Raw genomic sequence first — 23,379 nt, 5'->3', positions numbered from 1 at the left:
CCCCCCCCTTTGTTTGGTCCAGCAGCATTTCTCATTCTCAAAGCTTATTCATGTTGTTCCCTCATCTATTAACTATTCTGAATGTTTGGTCAGTTTGTCTTATACACAGGAAAGTTGATTATTCAGAACCTGTCCAAGCTTTTAGATGTACTAATGTATGGTCAGATTTGTTACATGGTGCGCTATTATATTCTAGCACTTGGATACAGGGCCTGGTTCTCTGTAACTTTCAAGTGGACTCCATTCACGTTGAGGACATATTGTGCACACGTTCCATTATAGTCCTTGAAGGAAAGATAAAAATACAGCTTTGCTTTTATTTTTTTTATTTTTTAATGTCAATGTGGCAAGGTGACACTGGCCACAGCCTCCCTGGTTTCCCCAGGCCTGTTAGGAGCAATGAGAGGAAAGCACTCCTCTGAGACTGGAGCCGTGCTGGTTGAGGGCACTGCGGATCAAAGCACTAATAGTGGGATGGACTCACAGGGACCACCCTGACACAGCGTGATTAGTGGATGAATAATGGTCTCTGATCAGAGGGAGCACTTAGGCAGGGCTACGGATGGGCCTCCGGCTGAGCAGGCTAGGACGCCTTGTGTGCAGGGCTACATCCCAAATGGCATCCTTTCCCCAATATAGTGCACTACTTTTTACCAGAGTCCTATGGGTCCCGGTCAAAAGTAGTGCACTATAAACTAAATAGGGTGCCATTTGGGAATTGTCTCTAATCTCCCTCAGGCTAACTGCTGCCTGGCTGGCTACAAGCTTCACATACACAACATCCACCTCACATACCTCTACTGTATTGGCACAACTAGGGGCAGACAGAGATGCGCATTAACTTCATTGATAATGAAGTTATTCTGATTTTGTCAAAAGATGTAATACAACTAAATGTATTGGCTATATGGTTGAACAATATACATGGAGAATGTGCACTGCCGTTGAAGAAATCTACCACAGCTAAGACTCTTGTGATTTGAGTTAGTACTTTCACTATTTTTCTTATTTTTTTTGTAGGTGTCTCGGCTGACATTAACCCACATTTATTGAACGGCTTTAGCTTGTGTTTGTGTCTTATCAGTATAAAGAATGGTCTTGACTTCTCATGGGCTACATTTGTTTCACAGATTTAAATCAAAGGTCACAGATAATATAAATATTTGCACTGGAATTTTTACCAGACAAATTTGTCCAACAGTAAGAGCATCTATCTGTTCAAGCATTAATCTCCCGGTGCTGCTTTTAAATAGAGTTTGTAGATAGCTGTACCGACAATCACGCTACAATATTGACTGTAGGATTTTACACGTGTGTGTGTGTATATTAGAGAGAAGTAGCATAGCAACTTAGCAAGGCTGTAGTCCTGCATAGCAACACGGGTGTCCTTGTCTCCCAGCCCTTCTCCAGCTCTGTGTGTGTGCTGTGTATACTGAGGGCCTGAGGCCTGAGCTGTTCCATTGACATCTAATGCAAACTGTTTATTTCCCCTGGAACACACTGACCTCTCCTGAGATCATATTGCACCCTGAAGCAATAAATCAATTCCAACACGGGTTGACATTTCTACGCAGAATCTACTGTTCAAATTGAACACGGTCTTTAACATTTTAAAACTAATTTCACATCATTAATTAATCTCTAGCGCCATGTCAATCCCTTGGACAGAGGAAGCAGAGAGCTGAAGTGTGGTTATTGGAAGCATTGATGCTAGGCACAGTCCGATGTTTGTATTCCTTTCCACTACAGTACAGTGAGTGGTGCTCTAATGCACACATTAGGTGGAGTGGTAATGTGTGTACTAATGGAGTGACAAGGTTGTCTGAAAGCCTCCTGTGCTTTTGTCAATGCCTATCCTCTTTACCCACCCTTTCTCATCCTGTATTTGAGAAAATGCTCTTGGGAAAAATACATGCTTTTTCACCAAAGTGGAAATGTCGAGACCCGTGTTTGCTTCACTCTAATAGAACTAGTCATTGATTTGCTCTGAGTTAGCAAAGAACAAGGTAATTGAGCATGGTATTATTTCTAGGCAGGAATGTGAGCATATCTGCCGGTGACCACCTCCTAATGGCATTTTATTAGCACCCGGTTTTAGCCGGCCCCAAAGACTTCAGAGTTTCACACCACATTACCCTCCTAAAGTTTTATTTTTTATTTTTATTTTTTGCATATTGCTTGCCAATATCTTCCCTGAGCTCCAAGCACTTATTCCAATGTGTCTTCTCGCTTTAAGTTGAATGTAAATTGATCAGAAAATCTGTTAATAATGCAAAATTGCTATCCAGCTCCAACATATCATCTAGATACGATGCATTTCTGATGAAGCTTTTGAATGTGGTATTAATCAAGTGTTTTATTAAAGACCCAAGAGTAACTATTTTTCTGTCAGAATCCCCGGATGCTGAAGCAGCCATGGACCTGGGCGCCTCTGAGGTGATGGAGTCTGAGGTCCTCTATGACTGTGTGATCTGTGGCCAGAGTGGCCCTTCCACTGAGGACCGGCCCACTGGCCTGGTGGTTCTCCTCCAGGCATCGTCAGGTACTACTGCACTGTATCCCCCTCAGTGTGTCACAGATCTGAATTAATGGCCTACACCGTCTGCCTTTCTTACCACTGTCCTGATTTGTTGTTCAATTTCAACCACCTACAAATGAACTGGCGATACAGAGTCAAATTAAAGGTAGTGTATTTCATTGATATGAAAATCTACTTCCCCCCCTTAGCACAGCCCTTGCCTGTTAAAAGATACACCGTTATTCATGGCAGCTTAGCACCAGCGTATTGGAAAATCACATTTTAATAGGCAGGTTAGCTGTTGTTTTAATTGGCTCATTTATCATTCATGTTGATCCCTGGCCGAGTTTTCATACTGCATTTCTATGCCGTGCTGCCGGACAGGATCATTCACTGTCATGAAAATAGACGGGATGTTTGATTAGTAATTAGTTGCGGTTTGGGAACACTCGCTGCCTCGAGGTCAAAAGAACACCTTATATGATCTGCCACCTGCTATTTCATATTACGCCTCTCAAAAGACAGTGTAAACACTAAGTGAATTATCTGTCAGATCTTTATTGTCCTTTTCATAGCCTTAATCATTTGAAGCAGATTTTTTTTTTCCCAGGCTGCCACTGATTTACTGAGTGGATGTTTGGGAGATTAGCTGTCATTATCAACTGACGTATCAGTCACTATCCTCTGTTCCTGATGTGGAAAGGGGAAAATATCTGCGTTTGACTACAGGCACGCCTAAAACGTGACGTGTTCTCCAAGCAATCATTGCCCTTGATTTGTTTTATATAAATGTAATGTAGATCTATAAATGGGAATCTGAGAGCTCATTACTCATGCTAATACATTTATAATAAAGCTCATTGTCACTCACTGCGAGCCCCCGTGCTCTGATTTTTGTTTCAGTGCTGGGACACCGATGCAAGAGTGACGAGACGAAGCAACTGCCTACCGCTGACGATGAGCACATCTACCCAGCGGACACGTGCGGGGCGGCTCACGACGTCAGACTCGCTCTCATGCAACGCTTCTTCAAAGATGTAGGTGTCTTGACTGACGTACCCAGTCACCTTCCGCCGCCCCCCCCCCCCCCCCCCCCCCCACTCTACTTCTCGCTTGTGTCCTTGGCTTGGATCTAGCTAGTAAAGGCTCACTGTAACACAGTGAAGCGTTTCAATGTAAGCACTACCGTTTTTCTGAAGTCTTTCTCTAAGCCTATTTTATGCACATAAAGAGTGGATTCCCATCATGCATGTTGAACCGTTTCCTCCTGAGCTGGGTTCAGGTGTTTCAGCAGCCCAGCCCCCAGCCCAGTGTTCCAGCCTGCCAGTCTGTCAGCAGCTCCAGACTCCAGCAGCCAGAAAACAGAGAGAATTGGTCATGGAGGATTAAGACCTCCTGTCAGAGCTTCTCCTCCCTCACTCCTCCTCTACCCCTCTCGGGGAGCTCTGAGGCAGTTAGTCAGCGTGACAAAGAAACACTGCCACGGTCTTCGGGTGTTAGCTGCACTGCTGTTCTGACATTTCTTGTCTCTTTCTCCAGAAAAGGCTCCTCCTGCCTTTTTCGCACATAAAAATGCTGCTGTAGAAATGTAGTTAAATCAACTTCTTGTATATATTTCTGTCAAAGGAGGCTGCTGAGGGAAGGACGGCTCATAATGTCCGGAACAGAGTGTATGGAAACCAGGTGTTCGATGTATTTGATACCATTCAACTCATTCCGCTCTAGCCATTACCACGAGCTCGTCCTCCCCAATTAAGGTGCCACCAACCCCCTGTGGTTTCTATTCTACCGTTATGGAACTTAAGAGACTCTTATTTGTCTTGAGCTGTTCTCTTGTTTGTTTCGCAGAGTTCCTGTCTGCAGTCGGTCTCAATAGGCTGGGATGGGGGTGTGTATGTGCAGACCTGTGGACACACCCTGCACATAGACTGCCACAAGTCCTACATGGAGTCTCTGCGGGTAGGGGTATCCTTATGAAAGTATGGATTGACATAAGGGTCATAACATAGGACAGTCCTACCTGCCCTGTTTCCTGTAATAATCACACGTATTATTTTTTATATATATATTTGTTTTACCCAGAATGACCAGGTGCTGCAGGGCTTCTCTGTGGATAAGGGCGAGTTCACCTGCCCGCTGTGCAGACAGTTTGCTAACAGCGTGCTGCCTTGCCGCCCGGGCCGGAGCACCGAGGTGGTCAGCTGGCACATGCCCACCAACAAGAAGACCTCCGTGCTGGTGAAGGAGGTGGAGGACCTGCAGGAGCAGCTGGGGCTTTTCCCAGTAAGCACCACTGTAAGGCAGAGAGATATACACCGCTTCACCCAAGTCTATCCCCTTGACCCCGATCACGCCATCTTAACATTTCCGGACAAATGAGACTGACGCCAACAGTATTGTAGCTGTTTTGGTGTTACTCCAGTTTGGCCTCAATACATATTTCACCTGTTGTCTCCTGCCAAACATTTGCTATGGTTTGTTTCATGTACTCTCCCAATGATTTGCAAATGCATACATGTAGGTGGCCATTTGTCAATATTACCATAGATCCTGCTTTGTCACTTTGCAACCTTTCCCTTCCAGACGGAGTCCAACCTGAGTAAAGAGATGGAGTCGGTGATCAAGGACATCAAGAACACCACCCAGAGGAAGTACATGGACTATGGCAAGAACCCCGGTTCCCCTGACAACGACTTCCTCTTCATGTACTCTGTGGCCAGGTGAGGGACATGACGCAGTCAAAATGTCACCACAGACTCCTCTGAGATGCTTCAAAATAATGAAACCAAAGAGAAACTCCATTTATCACAGTCATATGGAGAATTTTCAATTTCCAGCTCCATGAGACTAAGTGAAAGTGCACCTGGTAACATATGGTGTGAGTCGTGCAGGCCTGGGAGATGAGCAATGGCCTGTGTTCCCGTGGCTAGTGACCCCTATGCGTGATCCAATCAGACAGGGAGGTCCTCCTCCTACTGCTCTCTGTTATGCAGCCCGCTGACTCTAGTCTTGTGGCCTCTGGCCAAAACACTGGCTACCTGGCCTGTCTGCTCCTCTCCTTTTGTGCTCTGAAAGCCAGCTCCCTGCCTTGCATTACAATGACTGGGCACAGAAAGAGAACTGCAACATTTCCTGAGTTTAGCCAAGTTTGTTTTGTTGCATTTATCCATTGAGCGCACTTCTTCGCTTGAGGGCCGCTTGAAAAGGCTTTTGTACAATATCTGTAGAGTACAGTCGGAGCGTATTGAATTTTAGTCTTTGTACCTGCACCGGATATATAGATTACTTGGCGTTTTTGAAGTTGCTCGGTAGCTGTGAATGTTTTTTTGATTGGCTTTATTCATACCTCTGATTGTACTGCAGTGTGGGGCTGGAGGTGTCGCTGGAAATTCTTCTAAGCAACATTGGCAGCTTTGTCAGTTGACGCTGCAGTAAAATGGTATTGACTGGTTGGTTCCACCATCCTTTATTACCTCTGACTGTATGGGTTTAACGCTCTGCCGTTCTTCGACTGAGCTCTTTTTCTCCAGAGTACTTATTCACAGTTTTGTTGCTTCTTGTGTTTGGACACGCTCCTCTAAATGACGTTAAATGATGCTTTTATCATCGTCTGAAATTGATAATGCGTTACAGGGACTAGAGAATGGAACTGTCATTTCTATTCTCTCACCATAGGCAAAGGGTTGTGGGATGCCCTTGGCCCCTCCCAGTCTCCTCCCCCTCACCTTTTTCTCTCAACCTGTGCCCTGCAGAGAGAAGTCCTTGCTCCCTGTGTCTGGGTGCCTGTTGGCTTTCACAATTTCAGTGAACAGCGCAAATTGCCTGAGCAGTGGAAAATTCCTCTGTCGGAAGGGCGCTCTTATCAGTAGCAGCCAGATGAAGCTCGGCATGGCTGCATTATCTATGTGAAATTGCTTTTTCTCCCAGGAAGCCCGAGGATTTGCCCCCACCTCCCCAGCCTACGGGAGGAAACGTCCAGTGGCAGGATCAAAACAACCCCTGTTCCGTCTAATTTAAGCGACACCTATCTGCTTTTAATATCAATTTATTCTCTAATGGTCTTACTTTTTTTCTTTATTTGGTGGCAGAAATTGAAATATTAAATGAAATGTGTTTGGATATGCATGGGAAATTCACAGCCGAGATTATACAAGGGAAACTGGATGGAACAGTTTTTATGCCAATGGACTAGCTATTTTAATTTTTTGTTATTGATATGCAATAGCTGGTACAAACACAACAGCCAATGTCTGCTACATCTTCTATATCTGATATTTCTTATAAAACGGGTAAATGGAGGTTTAGTCAGTAACCTCACCAGATATTGGTGATAATTTCGCTAGTTGAGCCCTCCCGTCTTAGGTCGCTACGAGCCCTCCCGTCTTAGGTCGCTACTGCAATAGCAGGTAGATGACATGAAGGAATGTTAATAGTCCACTGTTTTGTCCTGTTTCTGAATGGGGGGGAAAAACTCCTGTCAGACTACCTGAGCTAAAAATGGCTGTGAAAATGCCCCAAAATCTTCCTCTTGTCCCACTAAGCCCTAGCAGTTGACTATGTGTGTGCTTAGTAATGGTTGCTTTCCTCAGGACAAACCTGGAGCTGGAGCTGGTGCACCGTGGAGGGAACCTGTGTTCTGGAGGAGCCAGTGCTGCAGCCAAGCGCTCCTGTCTCAGTGAGTACAATACACCACTCCCCTCGCTTCTCACTAGATTAACATGCATGAAGCCTCCTTCCGTCTACTCGGTGCTATATGAAGTGTGTTGCCCTCTACTCGACCACTAAGCTATAGTGTACATCCGAAGTTGACCTTGTGTAAAGCCATTGACCCATGTTTCGTATACCAACAGTTTGAAATCTTTTTTTAGATTCAAAGAGATTAGAATGAAGCATTTTAGTCTTTGTTCTTTTACGATAAGGTCCATTGGAATTTAGGCTGATTATGGGGACATGAGGGAATCGGAGGTGGTGGGAAGCCTTGTCCCAACGGCCCTTGTGTAATAAAGTGTCTGAGGTGAGATTGAAGCCGCTCGTCCATGTAACCGTTGGACCGTTGGTAAAGATTGTCGATTTAGCAGTGGTAGGGAAGGAGAAATGCTATCCCAAGTGAGCTGTTGCCGACTCTTTCTGTCGTCAGGGTAAATGAAGCAAACGAACGTGTCAAGTGCTGTTTTAGTTGATTGTGTGGCAAGGGTGGTCCACTCTGGGGTGGACTGGAAATGAAGACCGAGTGATGTCGCCGTCTTAAGCGTTGTGACTGCCCGCTGTGACAACAATGCCGAAGACAAAGCCTCCGACATTGGTGGTCGATAGGAGGACGACACACACTTATGCTCAGAGGTGCAGACGAAGATGCGAGGTTCTGATTTTTGGATGGTCGACTCAAGATGCCCAAGGTGTTTCTCCTTGGTTCTACTTTGTCTGTCATTTGAACTTGACCTTTTTTGATGTGTTTAACATTGTTCTATCAGAGCTGAGCCTAGGGGATGAGAGCAGTCCATTTTCCTGCTCTGTTTAATTAGTCTGTTTAGTGGCGATAAATTCGTGCTGCTCTCTGCTCTAGTGAGACGCCTGTCATCCTTGAGTGGGGCAAAAGAGATTTCACACTAGAGGACTGCCGTTTTCTGAGCTACATTAACTTGTGTAGCCACGCCGGCGGCCACATTTACTCAGTTGCAGTACATTAGTGTTGCCACTTCGTAGGGGATGGGATATGGAAGGGGGTACAGGGGACATGCGCTAACTACTACAACCCAAGGGGGTTCCTAAGCCCATATCCCACAAGGCACTTATATCGTTTAGCTGATGAGGATGTCATGGGCTGGAGAGTGGAGCCTGCAGTCTCTCTCGTGTTAAATCAACTGTGGAGAGTCCACCTTCAAATGGCTCGCCTCTGGTATAGCTGCCATTTTTGAATTAGGCAAGTCTAGTCATGTGGTCTTTACAGTGAAGACGGCCTTCAACGTCCAATACAATACCGTTATGGTAGGTGTCGGCCTATCACGATGAGATGTGTCCAAGAGAATTTCTCATTTGAAGTGTTTGTCTGCAGGAGGGTGGGTGTTAAAGTAATCTAATCCCAACATAAGTCACACAGCCATTACAAATCTATATCGGAGGGATGACAAGTGCGGGGGTAAAGATCATAGCATGAGCTTTAATAGAAAGCAGAGCCAGATCAATATCTGACGGCAAACTGAATACCTCTCTATTGGTGCTGTCAGACCGTGTGTCTGTGGGGGGGTACAGAGCACAGAACATCGCAGCAGACTGGGAGAGGAGAACAGGCACATACCAGGCAGGGGCTGACTGATGGAAGAGGTGTTAGCCATGCGAGCAGCAATTGAAGCCTGGTTCCCTGCCAGCTTGAAGGGCATTGACTGGTGATCCTTCCTACCACAGTGTCACTCTTCACATATCTTCGTCCTCTAGTGGAGGGACTCTAACCCCATCTGACAGACGGAGGGACTGAAGCAGAGTCACTCACCTCCTTCGACCTCTGGGTCGTATCCTGCTGCAACCATGTGTCAGCTGTAGAGGGCAGTGTTGCTCTAGTTTGACAGCCGTGTGAGCCAACTCACCCGAAGGTCCACATTGCAGCACTGGAATTCAATGTTTTGCTGCATTACAGCTCTGTCATAACTATCAGAAGAAAATATATCTATTGGGCTACAGGTCTGTTGGATGTTGGAACTGTGTTAGTATTTCAGACCACTTGGTTGTTCTTTGTGAGAGAAAGTAGCCAACATGATCGCTGGCCTCTATATTAGGAACATATGATTTGTTATTGTATGCTTTACAGGTGTAATTTTTAAATGTAGATTTTTTTCAAATTTCAAATAGACATTTAACTCTGGTTCTAATGAGCACCACCTTAGTGGGCCATTAAGGAGAAGTAGATGTCATGAGTTTTTTTGGTGTTAATATTAAAGGAGGACATTGTTCCAGGAGGAGATGACATTTTGTGTGTGTGTGAGAGCGAGAGAAAGGTTTGGCGCTCTTCATGTTCCATTAGTTCCACAGTGAACAGGTGTGACTCCTGAGCAGAGAGGATAGCTGGGAGCGGAGTAGTGCCGTCTATCCATCTGGCCTGCTTTGTCCCAGCCGCTACCCAGCCAAACCATTACGCTCAGTGCAATCAGTTCAAGTCAACTGCATCTGTCATTTTGATACACTCATAGCTTGGTGTTCCAGTAGGCACTGGCCAATGGACATGCAGGTGGCCAGCTACAGTTAGCCGTCTCAGATCAAAACACTGGAGCAGATATATCTGGCTGACCATTTAAATCCATGTGTTTTTTTTTTTCTTCTGTCTTTCAGATCAGCTTTTCCATGTGCTTGCCATGCACATGCGTCTGTACAGCATTGATTCTGCGTACAATCCCTGGACCAGGTTGACCCAGGTGGCTCAGAGAAGAGACGAGTGAGTGACGGCCATCCTAAAGCTACACTACACAGACATTCGGTACTCTACTCTCACCTCCTCGCCCTGCAGGTCCACTACACACACTGACCCCCCCCCCCCCCCGAGTCGTGCAGATCCACCTGACATCCCTACACCCCTCTCCTAAGTCCAGTTTACCCAAACAGCCCATTCAACACACACGCACCCTTCCTGTAATCACAGTGCCACTCTCCCCTCACGCTAAACACCACCATCCCCCCTGGCCCTTGCAGCTTTTCCTCTAGACAAAGAGGAGCCAAAAACCGAGAAGGCACCATGCTTGGTTGCCATAGATACCAATAATTGCTGCATCTGGCAAATTACCGGGTGCTCGTTAGAGAGCGAAACGATCCTGTCACGATCACTGCACCGAGAAACAACCGCACCACACATCTCAGCCCTCCGCTGCCCAGCCTCATCTTTCACAGGTTCAGATAAACAGAGAAATGTAACAAAGCACAGTCTCCCCTTTATTCATGCTCTCGCTACAGAGCTTGATTTTGTTGGTCAGACGTGCTCTGTCTTAAACAGTTTGGCTTCCCAGTCTTGAGAGCTATTAGCATCCCAGTCGTATAACACTTAGCACTATTAGGTGACCTAACGACCTCTCTCCCTCCCTGTTAGCAGTGGAAGACAGCTTTTTACACCTGTTACTATTTAAATGCTCCGAGCCAGGCAGGAGTCTCAGAGGAGCAATTTTGTGTTCAAAATCCCTTAGATTCGGGAGGCAACTATGTCATTGACACCCTGCCAGTCGTGTTCCTCTATTTAACTAGGACAGAGAACGTCGATGCCCGTGCCTGCCTAGTCTGACTATAACGCAATCTGTTTTTCATAACCGCTCTCTTATGTCCATTTATGTGGGATGCCTTACATTAAATTAAGTCTCATTTTCAAAAGACTACATTGCTCATGTGATTTTATTAGTCATCTGGATTTGACTGAGATGTGCAACACATATTTTGTTGTGTGAGCTGTTCACTGTAGGCAGGTCTTTTTTTGAATTTGATGGAATGAAAAGCAGATTGCTGCGTCATAAAGGTTTTCTTCTATTGCACGCTAGAATTAACCGGCGAGTGCCTTCAAAATGGAATGTATTATTGTGTAAGTGCACCTCCCTTCATTCGATGTCCCCGGAGGCCTTGAGTGGAGATGGAGGCTCTCTATGGGCAGCCAGATGAAAAGCAGCCATTTTAAATGGAGGTGGCAATCAACAACAATATGTGGCTCGGGTTGCATTATGGAAGTGGGTCAAGGGATATAAGGAAAAATGTTTTGCTTTCTCCCACTGCATTAAAGTGGGGGACTCCTCGAGGGCAATTGGAAGTGTGACGTCATTGCAAGTTAAGTGCACAGCCTATTAAGGTCAGCCACAGGAGGTTGGTGGCATCTTAATTGGGGTGGACGGGCTCGTGGTGAAGGCTGGAGCGGAATTTGTGGAATGGTATCAAACGCATGGTTTCTGTGTGTTTGATGCCATTCCATTTGCTCCATTCCAGCCATTATTATTAGCTGTCCTGCCCTCAGCAGCCTCCACTGAGTGCAGCGTATGCAGTATATTCAAGGGAGGACTTTGTTCTTGGCCCTGAGAAGATAAAGGCAATGGGCATCTACGGTGGGCTCAAAGTATTGGGACAGTGATGCTTTTTTTGTTTTGGCTCTGTACTCTTTGAAATGATACTGACTGCGGTTAAAGTGCATACTGTCAGCTTTAATTTGAGGGTATTTTCATCCATATCGGGTGAACCGTTTAGAAGTTACAGCACTTTGTGTATATATAGTCCCCCCATTTGAGGGACAAATTCACTTTAAATTAAATTAGTAAATAGTTAACTATTTGGTCCCATATTCATAGCACGCAATGACTACCTCAAGCTTGTGACTCTACAAATTTGTAGAGACATGCTATCTTCTAACCATTACAACAACAGGGGGGTTTATGATATTTGTGATTCTAACTTTCTCACTCATTATTCGGGATTATCTGTAGACATGACAACATCCACATTAATGTAGAAGTGTTATTAAAGATGACAGTCTGCACGTTAACCTCCATAGTCATTTATCATTTCAAATCCAAAGTGCTGGAGTACAGAGCGCAGAAAACAGCAAAAGATGTCACTGTCCCAATTTATTTTGCAGCTCAATGCATTTTAGCGTGCACATTCTCTCTTACCTGCACCTACCAGTAGTTATTGGGAATAATCAGGGTGGAAATTGACATAATTGAATGGGTAAACCCAGCTAGGGGTCCACTTAAACAGCGATTGCTAAAAAATATATTCTGTTGAACTGGCAAACTGATCTGATGTCTCTGCTCTTTCTATTTGTTAGTTCCATCCAGTCCTGTCCATGTCCTCTTTTGTTTGTCTTTTCCCCCTCCTTTCTCTTTCACTTGTTGCTGCTGTTTTCAAAGTTTTTTGTATGTACAGTTTATAATACAGTTTGTCAGGTGGTGGGGCGAATAGAAGCAGTAAAAGGAATTTGAGTGATTTGCCATTTAAAAGTTATATTATGGTAGATCAAGAAGTTTTCAATTGTTATAGGCTAATGGAGAATTCAAGATGAACAAGTTAAAGGTGTTCAATATTGTAAACAATCATTCTGATTTACTTTAGTAGGATGGATTAGAAAAGTACCAGATACCAGGAGTGGTCTTCCTGAACGAAGCACGCTAATAAGCTTGGGCCATAGCGTCTTGCACATACCGGCGCCTACATGCAGTTACGAAAATAGCTCTTATCTTTTGATTAGAAGCTATTTCTGTTCAGTCACTCAGCATCGCTGTTTCTAGCTTCCTACCTGAGGGACAGACTGAGGTGTATTCCCATTGGTTGGAGATGTCTTTGAGCCAAGGTTTGAGGTGCGTTCTGAAAAGAGCAACACAGCACAATGTTTTGAATGGACATTTTAATAATAACTGTTCAAAGGATTTACCCACAATTGTATTCAAATTTAAACCGGAAGGTGCATTCCCCCTCATTCATCCCGTCCCGTTTCCACCCATGGGAAAAATAAGATGTTTTCAGACCCCTTGACTTTTTCCACATTTTGTTAGGTTACAGCCGTATACTAAAATGGATCATTTTTTTCCCCTCATCGATCTACACACAATACTCCATAAAGCAAAAGCAGCTTTTTAGAAATGTTTGAAAATGTATCTAAAAAAACGGAAATCAGTGAAGTATGTATTTAGACCCTTTACTTTGTTGAAGCACCTTTGGCAGCAATTACAGCCTTGAGTCTTCTTGGGTATGACGCTACAAGCTTGGCACCCATGTATTTGGGGAGATTCTCCCATTCTCTGCAGATCCTCTCAACCTCTGTCAGGTTGGATGGGAAGCGTCGCTTCACAGCTATTTTCAGGTATCTCCAGAGATGTTAGATCGGGAAGTCCAGGCTCTGGCTGTGCCGCTCAAGGACATTCAGAGACTTGTCCCGAAGCCACTCCTGCATTGTCTTGGCTGTGTGCTTAGGGTCATTGTCCTGTTGGAAGGTGAACCTTCACCCCAGTCTGATGTCCTGAGCGCTCTGGAGCAGGTTTTCATCAAGGATCTCTCTGGACTTTGCTCTGTTCATCTTTCCCTCGATCCTGACTAGTCTCCCAGTCCCTGCCAATGCTGCCATCACCATTATTCACCGTAGTGATGGTGCCAGGTTTCCTCAATACGTGACGCTTGGCATTCAAGCCAAAAAGTTCAATCTTGGTTTCATCAGACCAGAGTATCTTGTTTCTCATGGTCAGAGTCTTTAGGTGCCGTTTGGCAAACTCCATGAATGGAAACAGGATGCAGCCGAGCTCAATTTCGAGTCTCATACTAAAGGGTCTGAATACTTATGTAAATAAGGTTTTTATTTTTTATACATTTGCAAACATTTCTAAACCTGTTTTCGCTTTGTCATTATGGGGTATTGTGTGTAGATTGGGGATTTTCTTTCCTTTAATCCATTTTAGAATAAGGCTGTAACGTAACAAAATGTGGAGAGTCAAGGGGTCTGAATGCTTTCCTTATGCACTGTATGTGTACCTACCTGGTATTTCTTGTTTTAATGAATACTTAACTCTTATCTTAATGCGAATGTACTGTATGTTTTGCAATATGTCTTAGTGTTACCTCGGGTGTGTTTTTCTCTACAGCTGCCTGGATGACGAGAGGCCAGAGGTCCCCATGCTGTTCAGAGACTGCCCATCCCTGCTCATCATCTTTGTGTTGACCATGCCACAGCCACTACGCAAAGGTGCTGTCACTAACTATCCATCATTTTTTTATTAAAATATATATATATTTTTTAAATCAGACGAGGGACGTGAGGGGAAGGGGAGTTAACGAGGCTACAGAGGGAGGTTTCTCATCGGCTGGGTCAGAATGACAGACCGTTATCAGTCCTAATCGTGACTGAATGTAGGGAGAGTTCTTATCTGTTCTTCCGTTCCCTCTATTTTTGGCTGTAAGGAGCAGAGTGACATCGCCCTGTTTATGGAGGCTGTACACCCTTCACATGCCCTTCATCTCCAGCTGAGTGCTTCCTGTTTGATCTCCTCCAGGCTCAGCCCTGTGCCCGAGGGGAGGGCCACTACATTGGAGCCCAAATTGCAGCAATCATAGGCCTACTTAATGGGTGCCATGCCATACAAAGCTGTGCTGTGCTGAACTGCCTGAATCCATGGACACTGAGGCGGTATGAGGCCTAAAGATCTATCCTAGCATCAAAATGGGGGAGAAATTTAGAATACTCTGAAATATAGGCTATACTTAACTCTGGTAAACAATATACAGTACAATATAATTGTACATGGTGAGTGAAAAAGAGCCTGAGATAGTATTGGTGAGTTGATATAGCTGTGACAGTTTTTATTTATTTTTTCTCCAGAGAAAGCCATTTCACAGCTGTTAGACCTCTTCTCCCTATTGACTGATTAACACCTCCTTACATTGCCCTTCAGTCTGTCGGGGAAAACTGCCCTCAATGTCTTATGCACTTTTAGATGGACTTTGTGTCGTCTTCAATTCCACATTGATTAAGCCAAATAAGCATCATTATGGCCCTCCTTGTGACATGGAGAATTGATTTTTAACACATCACTATGCGAGATGGGTGTGAATTAAGAATTTTTATTATATCCGTGGCATGGAGATGGAGATGGAGGTCAGGACATGTCTGGGTTTTTGTCTCTTTTAGAGTGGATAGGAGGGAGAGGCGGGGGGGGGGGGTTCCTAACAGCCTGTATGTCCTTCATGGCAGTAAAGGTTGTTTTTTTTTTTGGGGGGGGGGGGGGGGGGGGGGTTTATATGCTGACAAGCAACACAATGGCCAGCCCAGTGGACCTGTCACCACCACCACTTTCCTAAGGAGGGGGAATTGTTTTCCTGTCAGTTCAAATCTAAGACCTGCTCCAAATCCCAGCTCCCACCTAGCGAGCCCGTTGCCCCCTGCTAATTACAAGTCTATTTGATGAGCCTTTATTAACACCGGATCGTTCCTCTGGAGACCAAACTTAACCTATTGACTTGTCTTCTAGCCCAATAAAAAGGTTTCATCTCCTTTGAAGGCAACCTGATTGTCCAGCTCTTGAAGGTCATTCTAGGCCTCCTTTAAGTAATTCCTTTTACTGTTGAACATAGATGAAACTGCTTTCTATTTAACAAGGTGTTCAAAGTAGTCACTGGGAAGAGATAATGTACTGTATGCCTGTATTAATGTACTGTTCCACTTAGTAATTCGTCTGTGGAGAACACATCTTGGCTGTTGTGATTTCCTGTTTTTGCTGATTGCTTGGATGCTCTATCCATGCCCATAATTATTGTAAAAGAAAAATGCAAATGAAGGGCGGTAATTTGCATATTCTTCCAAAACGATTAACATTGTTGCCATCATATTCCTGTTTTTATGATATGCATATTTTCATCCATGAGTGGTTCTTCGAATGAGAATGGCAACATCTTTAATTATGAATCCATTATTCTTCTCAAAACAATGAAAGTCTGACCAAAACGATGTAGCGCAAGTATCCCAACACTATACATGGGTGTGTCTCCTCTCTCTGTTCCTGCAGAACACTTCATCTGTCTGGTGAGGATGCTGTACAACCTGCAGTACACCCAGGCTCTGGCATCTCTCTCAGCCAAGTTCAGCCCCGAGGAGAGGCAGGCCTGGAGCACGTCTGGAGCTCTCAAGAAGGTAATGGACATATCACCCACCCTCCTCACCGTACTGCTGCCTTGTACTAGGAAAGTTCCCTTGATTGAGAAGCCAATGCATGCGGTGTCTCTATACTTTCTACCTGTTATTCCCAGGAACTGTTTACAGCCGTAGCGTGAATGCAAATAAAGATTAAGCCCTGGCCTAGTTAATTTAAGCAGTTTGGGCTGTAGATGTATCGATCATCATTATCAAGGAGAGCGAGATTACCGGAGAGGGCTGACATTAATTGGCTTTTCATCTTCTGTCTATTAAATCTGTATTAGCAAGTGGCTGGTTGGAATGTAAATGGGCAAACAGCAAAATGCCCACCCTTTTTAGTGTTTTCTATCTATTGGGGCGCTGCTGAATATCTTCCCCCACTCCGTCACGAACAATGCAGCACTGTCATTTAAGACCGCTCGGGAATACTCATTGTTAACACGGGCCATATTTGGAGGGATGTCGTTGTATTTAAATTGCAGTTGATAAAAAGACGCCAAAGTCTCAACCGAGATCCCGAGCCCAGAGGAAGGAAATCCTGACTCCAAATTCCTCCAGCTATAAATCTAGGACTGAGAACGCCAGGCTAGATAAGACTGGCTGATGGTTTATATTCTCCCACCGTCAACTTGATAAATGCTAGCAGCTTTACTCCATATAGAATATTAGTCAAACCAGTTTAATTTTATCAGAACACACATTCAGTAATGTCTTGGCGCTTATCAACGGTGAAATATTTTATTGCATGAAAATGTGTCCTCGGCTTATTCTGCATAAGATATTATACAGTGCTGCACATTTTTGAGGGGGAAATATGCACACCGCAGCACATCTCAAATACTTGACATTTGACTGCTTGAATATCATATGAAACGGTTCCAGTGGCACAAGCTGAATTGTTTCAAAGTAGTGTCATTCTATAGTACTCTGTCACCTCTCCACTACCTTTTGACTTTTTCTCACACAGAATGCTTTCAATGCCGAGAAGTCCTATGACGCTCTTCTCAGCCATGTCATCGGTGAGCTGTCCAAGGTGAAGACTGTGTATGATGTGAACACTGAAGTGCCGTCTATGGTAAGCCATATAGCGTTTGGGGTTTCAAAACCAAGCTTCCGAACTCTGTGCTTGGCTAGCTCCATCTCTCTTGGTAATCCCCCCCCCCCCCCTGGTTTTCTCCTCTTTTCTCTTACATGATAAATTGGCCATTACCCAGAACAACAATGCTTTGATATCTGTGCTCTCTGAAGGAGATGTATATCACCCCATTATCAGCCAGCTGTTGAAAGGTTATTGATGAGGCATTATTCCTGTGCTTCCTTCCCCAGCTGAGCTCCAGTGTGTGGTCCCCACACTCCATAGAGTACAGCCTCCAGCAGTTCTGCCTGCCCTACCTCCGCCTCTCCTGTCTCCTGCAGCACCACCTCTATGGGGACAAACTGTCAGGTTGCCCGGTACTGTTACTGTTCCACATCTTTGTCTGTCTACCTACCTGCCTGCACCGTAGCAGCTCCAACCCCACGGCTTTAACTAAAACTGACCATTTGTTTCTTTTTCAGGAGGTAGAGGAGTTCTCAGGCCTCGCCGGCTGTCTAGGGCTCCTGGCCCCGGCCCTTCAACCATCCAACCCCATCTACAGTGCCTCGTGTCTTGACTGGACGGTCAACGCTTTCGACCTGATGTCTCAATGGTGCTCTGAGGTCACGGGGCTCTCTGACACTCAGGCAAAGAAATCAATAGTAGGTTTGAGGCTGAGCACTTAACGCCACCAATCGGTGTGCTCCATTATAACGTCTCCAAAGCATCAATGGTGGTGTCATTTTGTGTTTCACTATTGTGTTATAAAAGAGTATTGACACCATGTGTGAGCCATGGCATTTCAGGCCCTTTATTTTAGCCAGTGCTGCGTATAGCCCCTCTACTCTATATTCAGTGCTGAATATAGCCCTTGCGAGAGTAATGTTTTTCCCCACCCTGCCTTTGTCACTCGGCACTGACCTTTGCTGCCTTACATCACAAGATGAAACTTCACATCGCTTCACACTGCCATTCTGGATTGTTTCTACATACCTTTCAACCCACAACATTACACCCTGGAGTTGAAGTGCATACTGAAAAATGTGGCATTTAGGAACTCTTGACAAGTTATTCAGTAGAAGGCTTAAAACTTACTTTAATTTCCTATATTCTTAAATCCCTTTTAGTAACAAGTGGAGAGAGACAATGCCCCAACTGAAATGAATGTACAGTAGTCTAAGTGTTTCTTGGGGGTGATGCTTAAAGGAGCAGGATGAAAGGGCTATGTCATATTTTCTTCAATGTCTAAAGGTTGCCGAGGCAACCTGATGAGTCCGCTGATTAAGACTCTATTGACAGGTTAGAGAGCGCAGAAGAGCACATGGCTAAATGAAAGGGACTTCAGAGTCAGCTCTTGCGGAATTGGTTTTGTTCTTAAGTGATGAGGCAGCTGAAGGGTAGGCCTACCATGGACACGGCACAATAGTGAGCACCAGCTCCTATGCCATCCGAGCTGTTACAATGGATTGCCTAGGTCACAAAGTTGCAGTTCAAAATTGGAATGTTGTGACAAACATGCTTTTTTCCCTCTCCATCCAGACCTTGCTTGTCCAGGATCCACAGTGGGCGTCCCCCCACCTCCTCCACTTACCTGACCACTACAACATCATCTTCCAGTACTACCACAAGAAGGCCTGCTCTTCCTGCAAAAAGGTGCCAAAGGACCCAGCACTCTGCCTCGTCTGTGGCGCCTTCGTCTGCCTCAAAGGGCTGTGCTGCAAGCAGCAGGGGATCTGTGAATGTGTTTTGGTGAGTGGCCCTGCTTTTTCGAAGGCCATATTAGACTATATCTGAAAAAACAGCATGATTTTCATACCGTGTTTTAAAAGATGTCTTATTCATTTCGGTGGCCCGATGTGATTAATTTTTAGGTCATTGATGGATATTATTACTTGCTTGCTTGGGTGGTGCTGCTGTGTGTGCAGATGACTGATTAGGTGAAGAGATTGTTTATATCTGTCTTTAGCACTCTCAACACTGTGGTGCAGCAACAGGCATCTTCCTATTGATCAACGCCTCTGTCATCATCATCATCCGAGGGCATCGCTTCTGCCTGTGGGGCTCTGTTTACCTGGATGCCCACGGAGAGGAGGACCGCGATCTACGGTACGAACACACTCCATAGACACATTGCCGAACACTTCTTCAGTTTCATATCTCACACAATGATCTTGTCAGGTTCTCACTTGAACGGTTGATGTGGTGCGGACTATGCTGGTAATTCAAGTGATTTACTTTCATTTTTACAATCCTTTTGCAGTCGTGGCAAGCCCCTGTTTCTATGTGTGGAGAGGTATAGAGTGCTGCAGCAACAGTGGGTTTCGCACACCTTCGATCACATTAACAAGCGCTGGGGACCTCACTACAACGGACTGTAAGGTTACCAGAACCCACACCCTGATGGAAAAGAATCTCTTTGGCTTATGTGTCTGCCTCTGTTAAACATATAGGAAACGTATCATGTGATATAAGCAAATATGCAGTGAGTGTCACTGCCACAGCCTTGGATTATGTGGATTTTGGTGTACAATCATGCCTAAAGACTAACTGTGTGTGTGTGTGTGTGTGTGTGTGTTTTTATTTAAGTGATTTACTGTGTGAATTTCAACAGGGAGAAACCTGAAAGCAGAACTTTGCCCAGTTAGTTTGGAAGAGGTTCTGAAGACAGACAGTTTTTTTTCACCAAAAAATACTCAGATTCTGGTGGATATTTGTACACTCTGATTGGCTTACAGGTTGAGTTCGAACTACTTGATATTTGGAGTATATAGAATGACAGATTTGCCCTGGTAAGGTTAATGATTATCATCTTTGTCACCATGTACGAATTGATGCATATCCCTCATTTTTTGACTTCGTACTGCTGGCATGAGTTTAAAGCTCTTGATAAGTATACCAATGTTATTGCAAATTGTGTGCTCAGTGTGTGTGTTGGGACATTCTGGTAGGCGACAAGTCCGCTCATCAACAAAGAGTTTATTGCAGTTAAGCAAAGGCAATTATTTTATTTTTTTCATCCTCAGGTATAATTTTTTTGCTGTAGTTTAAAATTCAACGTTTTTAATATTTTTAATAAATGTTGCTGCTCATTGTTCCAATAAGTAATTTTACCTTTTGTAAAGATTATTTTTGTTTTCTTTTTCTAAGAAATTAAAGTTTTGTTTATGGTAGATGGCTGGCAACAGGTTGTTGATTCCAGCTCGCTGCAAGGTTGAGGGAGACAGTCATCTCTATTGGTCTTTGCAGTCCTGCCTTTCATTACGCCTCCGGCCCGGGTCCCTGAGGAAACTCAATGCCCACTCACCAGTCTGGCCACAGTAGAGTACACAGAAAAGACTGTTGTGGAGTATATCTGTCCAATGTAATTGGCATGCTTTTCCCAAAATCTCCATTGCTCAGAATGTCATGTGCAATGGGATTTTGCTATAGTTAAATTGAAATATTTTTATTTCAAAGTTATTGTACTGATATGGCTTTCTTTAAAGGAATGGGAATCATTTCATCCTTTGTGCTGGTGAAGAATTTAGCAGTTTTAAAATACAGTTTCATAAATTTTTTTGGGCCTGATTTTCACATTTCCTTAGTTTCTCTGTAAAGTTATAGTAAATGTATATGGGCTCATAATGCAAGATCCCATGTTTAAATAACCATAGGTAAAGACAAGTAATTGGGAAATTGTTGAAGATGATGATAGATGTAATTGTAGGTGGTTTTGCGAAGTGTAATAGCGTTAATCTTAACAAATTTGTCATTCATTTAATCCACACTTGTGGTCCAATGATATCATTTTCTATACTTTCAAATAACAGATTATTTGTATGCTTTTGATTGCCAAAAGTTATAATTACAGTGTATTTTATAAGGAAGACTATTTCCCTATGCCTAAATTTCTCCAAGTTTAAATTATTATCTTAGGTCATGGATACATTCCAATGTTAGACATCAGACTTCAACCATAATACACAATGTATGCATGACATAGTTTTTTCAGTCACACTTTAGTCACACTTTTTGAGGTTTGGGTCTTAAATGCTTAGTTTAAATTACAATGTCACCAACTGGATGAGTAGATGGCCTACTTATCCACTTGTGCGTGCAAGATAACTTATAGTGAAAAACAGCACATTCAAATTCTTGGGTGATTTATTCTGGTGAAAGTATTTTGTGAATTGCTGGTCCACATCGTGCTCGAAGGAGGAATCTTTTCGGGAATATTTGTTTCCATCCACGCATGCTGCTTATCTGTCTACTCTGAGATTCCCTTCCCTCTTTTTTGCCAGTCCCTACTTTGTAGCCTACATGACTGCAACAAAATATCCAATGAGTGATGGGTGTACGTTCTAATTGAAAGTTCTTTGTTCTCCTGTATGAATGAAAATCAGAAGGAATACAGTACATTACTGTAGGTGCTGATTCAGGCTTTCTGAGTTGGATCAGAAAGTGTGACTTGGACATTTATTGCAAAATGTAACATATGTTAATAAAAATATAAACACACTGACTCGTTTATCTTCATTCTCCATGCCGATGTCATTTAGATTCGATATGGAAGAAATATATATCCTATTTTTATTCTCCGGTGGGTTTGTGTTGTCGTTCCATTCAGATGATTAACATAATTGGCCTGCAGCAAAGCCCCTTGTGCTTCCTTTGTCTACTCAGGCCATTAACTATGATTTCTCAGGACCTCAAGTTGAAATTGAGGTTAGCTCCATGGTAACCCTTAAAGATGGACTATGTAAAAAGCACTCAATTTACTGTTTGAAAGTAGGAAAACTATTAGAATTTTTGCAGTTTGTGACAAAACAAGCAAGTACAGTGTAGAGAATCATTTTACCATCGCAACAGCGCTGAAATATATTTTCCCATAACCAAAATTATTGTATTTTCAGCTGTTTGAAGCTGGTGCACACAACCTAAAGTAAGCAAAGAAGAAACGTTAAGAACGGTAAGCATAGAAAATGGTGCACATAGCACAGATCTACTGCTTCTTAGACTTGCTTGCATTGAGTGACCGATCTAGAACTACCTTTTCTCTGTGAATTTGTTCGGGTTGCCCAAAAAAGTTAGAATATTGCCTCTTCGCACTAACATGTACATCCTGCTCTTACAGTCGAGCTGTGAGAAGAAACTAAACTGTCCAAAATGGAAAAGAATAATACACAAATATTCAGCCACAATTTAGGGCTGAATATAATTATTTTCCATTTGGACAGTTCAGTTTCTTCTCACAGCTCGAGTGCATGGTTGACTGTAAGAGCAGGATGTACATGTTAGTGCTAAGAGGCAATATTCAAACTTTTTAAATATTCTTTCTCCCAACCTCAGACACATGGTCAAAGATCTGCTCTGGTCATATGGTGAAAACTCATTTGTATTTCATTTTTGGTCATATGTTAAACTGTCATTTCTATTTCATTTTTGTGAAATGTATTAGTGCTTACAATGTTTCCATGTACATGATCACATATGCCTACTACATCACAAGAAGTCAAAAAACATACTGTAATCGAAATAAAACACATTACATCATTGATTAAGATTGATCTACTTCTTGCCACAGTGAATTTTGTCTCTGGGTATTGTTGCAGAAATGTGCAGATAGAACAGATCACTGTTCTGGGACTGGGAGCACTATGGATCATTTACTCATTGGTTGCTTCGACTGAATATATGATTTAATGTACAATTTGAAATAAATAAGAATTTATTCTTATTCTTAACTGACTTGCCTAGTTAAATAAAAAATAAAAAAAATAAAAATTCGCCTATACAGTCTCTGTGGCCTGTGGAAAACATGTCTTTGTAGTTAGAAATAAAGGATGTTGTGCAATTTGGTTTGATATAAAACCACAGACATCTGTGAGAATTAAAGAGAAACTCACGTTTTAAATGAGGAAAAAAACAAGGCATAGTCCTATTCAAAATACATCATTGCAAGCCAATGAGGATATTACATGCCAAATAGGAACTATGAATGACAGCAACAGAGTATATTGTGCACTGGATGAAAACTGGGTTGAAGTTTCAAAGACAAAAGGCCTCTCAACGTAATGAACAGTACTGTACAAAGCCTCTATGTCATGGCATCATCTCTAATTAGTGGAATTTGTCAGACATGCAGATGATGCCAGCAGGGAATCCTAAGAGTTTCAACAT

At 43.5% G+C, this 23,379-nt stretch overlaps 1 protein-coding gene across 2 annotated transcripts in view; it reads left to right on the top strand.

Annotated features, from left to right (window-relative positions):
- The window catches only part of ubr3 (ubiquitin protein ligase E3 component n-recognin 3), a 48,490-nt gene extending 26,773 nt beyond the window's left edge, over positions 1–21,717 (top strand). Inside the window, exons 25-39 of one of the 2 annotated variants that reach the window (XM_055878778.1) lie at positions 2,393–2,542; positions 3,422–3,555; positions 4,367–4,477; positions 4,601–4,801; positions 5,102–5,238; positions 7,108–7,193; positions 9,839–9,941; positions 14,101–14,201; positions 16,018–16,142; positions 17,113–17,220; positions 17,472–17,597; positions 17,703–17,882; positions 18,760–18,969; positions 19,187–19,326; positions 19,481–21,717. In XM_055878778.1, the coding sequence (XP_055734753.1) occupies positions 2,393–2,542; positions 3,422–3,555; positions 4,367–4,477; positions 4,601–4,801; positions 5,102–5,238; positions 7,108–7,193; positions 9,839–9,941; positions 14,101–14,201; positions 16,018–16,142; positions 17,113–17,220; positions 17,472–17,597; positions 17,703–17,882; positions 18,760–18,969; positions 19,187–19,326; positions 19,481–19,598 (2,030 nt within the window). In that variant the 3' untranslated portion in view covers positions 19,599–21,717. Of the gene's footprint in view, positions 1–2,392; positions 2,543–3,421; positions 3,556–4,366; positions 4,478–4,600; positions 4,814–5,101; positions 5,239–7,107; positions 7,194–9,838; positions 9,942–14,100; positions 14,202–16,017; positions 16,143–17,112; positions 17,221–17,471; positions 17,598–17,702; positions 17,883–18,759; positions 18,970–19,186; positions 19,327–19,480 lie in introns of both variants that reach the window. The other variant, XM_055878777.1, reaches the window with a different exon arrangement.
- Positions 21,718–23,379: the final 1,662 nt, after the last annotated feature.

The sequence above is a fragment of the Salvelinus fontinalis genome, chromosome 23 (genome assembly GCF_029448725.1).
Source record: "Salvelinus fontinalis isolate EN_2023a chromosome 23, ASM2944872v1, whole genome shotgun sequence".
Taxonomy (NCBI): Eukaryota; Metazoa; Chordata; class Actinopteri; order Salmoniformes; family Salmonidae; genus Salvelinus; species Salvelinus fontinalis.
The sequence above is the reverse complement of the archived record's forward strand: the minus strand, read 5'-3'. Positions and strand labels throughout refer to the sequence as shown.